The sequence below is a fragment of the Pygoscelis adeliae genome, unplaced genomic scaffold (assembly GCF_000699105.1).
Source record: "Pygoscelis adeliae isolate BGI_AS28 unplaced genomic scaffold, ASM69910v1 Scaffold359, whole genome shotgun sequence".
NCBI classification, from domain to species: domain Eukaryota; kingdom Metazoa; phylum Chordata; class Aves; order Sphenisciformes; family Spheniscidae; genus Pygoscelis; species Pygoscelis adeliae.
Window position 1 is genome coordinate 42,588 of NW_008825553.1, and position 3,075 is coordinate 45,662.

General features: G+C 43.9%; 1 protein-coding gene across 1 annotated transcript in view; it reads right to left on the reverse strand.

Annotated features, from left to right (window-relative positions):
- The window catches only part of CEP85 (centrosomal protein 85kDa), an 11,878-nt gene extending 8,803 nt beyond the window's left edge, over window positions 1-3,075 (reverse strand). Inside the window, exons 1-3 of the mRNA XM_009332118.1 lie at window positions 3,008-3,075; window positions 2,254-2,406; window positions 1,088-1,103 (exon numbers count right to left, since the gene is read on the reverse strand). Of these exons, the coding sequence (XP_009330393.1) occupies window positions 1,088-1,103; window positions 2,254-2,406; window positions 3,008-3,062 (224 nt within the window). The 5' untranslated portion in view covers window positions 3,063-3,075. The remainder of the gene's footprint in view (window positions 1-1,087; window positions 1,104-2,253; window positions 2,407-3,007) is intronic.

Here is a 3,075-nt window from a genome sequence, read left to right on the forward strand (position 1 = left end):
TGGGGAAAGAAGAAGAGTGATGCTCTAATTACACCCCTGAAAATATTCTGACACGACCAGCCACTCCTCTGCCGAGCTTTCTGAAAGAATTTTAAAAACCGATTCTTTTCCCCCCTGAACATGTCCTCCTAAGCAGCAGCAGCAAGACTAAGGCACACCTATGTTCCCTCTCACTACAAGTTTCAGGAGCCTGCTGACATTTTCCTACCACCATAAACCACAGGGAGAATCCAAGTTTAGTCCAGTACACATTTTTAATTCCTTGTTTTTAAGCTACTCTAGTATAATCTTAAATCAATAAGGTTATCTTTCTAGAGGTTTAGAAATCAAGTCCTTTAAATTGAATAAAAAGGCTGAAACTTACTCAGCTGAACACTGAGACCTTGATTCTGTTCTGCCCGTCCCACAGCTCAGCGACTCTGAACCGTAACCAAAGCTAACTGGAGCCTTCACTAAGCCCATGATGAGCTTCAAACATAGCTGGACACCAGATCACCAAGCAGCTGACCTTCGAACTCCTCCAGGACGCTGCAGCAAAAGAGCTTTTTCTAGAGGCTAGGGTAATGGCTCTCGCCTTATTGCCACAGGAAATGATAGAGTTCAGCGCATGCACCCCAACGTGAGCCCGTCCTGTCAGACAGGCACCAAACCTGGCTGCATGGAAATACAGGGTTATTCTTAGCAACTCTCAGATTTCAATGCAGCAACAACAAGAGCTGAGAAAGGCAAACCGCAAAGTGCCTGTTCCCACTCCTCGTCACGATACATTGTGTATCAGAGTAATTCCAGGTTTCTCCCAGATACACAAACTTGTTTTCTTCATTGGTTTGGCTGAAGGCCCATCCCCACATGATGTTTCCTTATCCAACATCAGGAGTGCAAGGTCACTCTTCCACCTGTTTGTAACCTCAAAGCATTGTTACAAGAAAGAATAAAAGGTTACAATTTGAATGTGACCGAAACCAGATTCTGCAAAGAAGGTCAAACTGCAGAAAAACTATCACAATAAAGCCACAAGACCCTCTCCTCAAAAACGAGCAGAAGGGGGAGAAAATCCCTTACACATTACTTGGCTGTGCCTAGGAACTCCAGAGAACACCATGCTACCGAGCAGTCGCAAGCACGTTCACCTTGGCAAACGGAGAAGAGACAGTACAATTTCCTTTTACAGCCCCTAAATTTATATCCCAGTATCACTGTCAGGAACTCGAGTTCTCTGACCAGCACGCCACGTGCGGATGCTGCAATCGGTTCCTTGAGTGTGCCAAGGGTCGTCCACAACAACATTTCTGAGTAACGTACTGACCTGAGTCAGCGTGCTTCAGCTAGCTGTCAGTGCCGCAGTTCAGCCTCAGCTCTTACAAAACAAGGCTACATCACAAACATTCAGAAGGGCAATTTCCAAAAGGGCCATCATTATCTCCCCTGCCCTCAGCGTGCAACTGGATGCTTTATTATCCTGAGAGAGGCTAGATGGGACACTTAAACATGCCCTCTAGTACTATTTCTAGCAATAATTCCACAAGCCAGACTTTCTAAAAAGCCTTCCTTTCAATTCACACATTATTAAGATCTATGGCTCATTCAAAAGGCTCAAGGCAGCTTGTGAAACGCATGAACGTGCAAAGTGCATTGTTTTAAAGAACAGCACAAACTTCCTCACTGCTGAAAGAAGAATCAGTGAATCAATAGTGGTTTATGTCACTTTCAGGGATGAAGATGAAAATACAGGTGGAAAGGATTGCTGGGACAAGCAATTTCACAGAGCGTGCCCCAGCTGAGGGCAAGGCTGCAGCATTCTTCAGTGAGAAGCACACAGCTCTAACACTGAGGAGACTTACGCACAAAGGCACGCTGATCTGAAGTCTCTAGAGGCACCTACAAATTATTTCTTAAAAAAAAAAAAATAATCACACAACAGACTTGCTGATAAATCACTTGTTGGTCAATATGAACCAGCAAATCACCAAGGTGGCTCTTTTAGTCAGTTAAAAAGGCTTACTACAGTTAGAAGACAACCAAACTAGCTTAGAGAAACAGCAAGCCCTTTAATCACTTGTTTATATCTCAGGCAGCATATCTGCGTACTGAGGCACTGGTTTTGAAATAGTCTCCAATCATCATTACAGATTCTGCTCTCCCCAAGTTTTACATTCTAGGGCTCAGTAATATCGGGCTATTTAATGCTTGTCGGTCTTCTAAGAAAACTGAAAGTCTTTGGCTGTTACTGCGTGATCCCATGCTGACCATCACCTTCTGTGCTGTCTGAGCAGGAGGTCCCAATGCCCCCGTCCCCACTGTCCGCCACGCTTGAACAGCGACTGACACGGCTCTGGAACTTCACAGACAACATAGGCGTTTTCCAGTCAGTCTCCAAGAAATTACTCTTCTGACTGGTGCTGGGATCTGGAGAGAAAAAGCCAGGGATATTTATGTTTTAGTCAACAGACTGAAAAGCCTTTTAATACACCTAATTAAGCCATATCTAATTACCCGTGCTACCAAACCCCAAACTGATCCTTGCTTGACTCCTCGTGTTGTTGCTACAGAAACCTCTTTTGCAAAAGGAAATGGCAGCAAGCACAGGGAAATCAAATAATATCAACAGGAGATTGAAAATCAATCTCGTTACGGAAGTTGGACTGCAAAAGCAGTAAATTATATTCCCACTGATAAATTTGGTGATATTACACCCAGCTGACGCTCTCAAACTAAAAAGAGCAGCAGCAATGTTGGCACACAGCAATACTGGTAAAGACAGATTTTTGCGTTAACTGTTAAGAACTCTTCCCGATTTTTCAGTTATCACTCAAGAGATAGGTTCATTATCAAATGATTCTCTACCCTTGCATATCCATGCAATTGTTTTTATTTTGCAGGAGTAAGACATCGGTTTCTTTAATGAAAAGCTTTTGGCAAAGAACTCTTCTCAGGGCCACATGTCTCCTCAGAGGAACTGAAACAGGATCCGACAGCAGCAGGGCTTTAAAGAAAGGACCGTCCTTACCCGATGGATTGTTCTGCTGGAGCCTCAGGTCTGGATGTTTCTCAAGAGCAGCCATCTTATCTATCCAG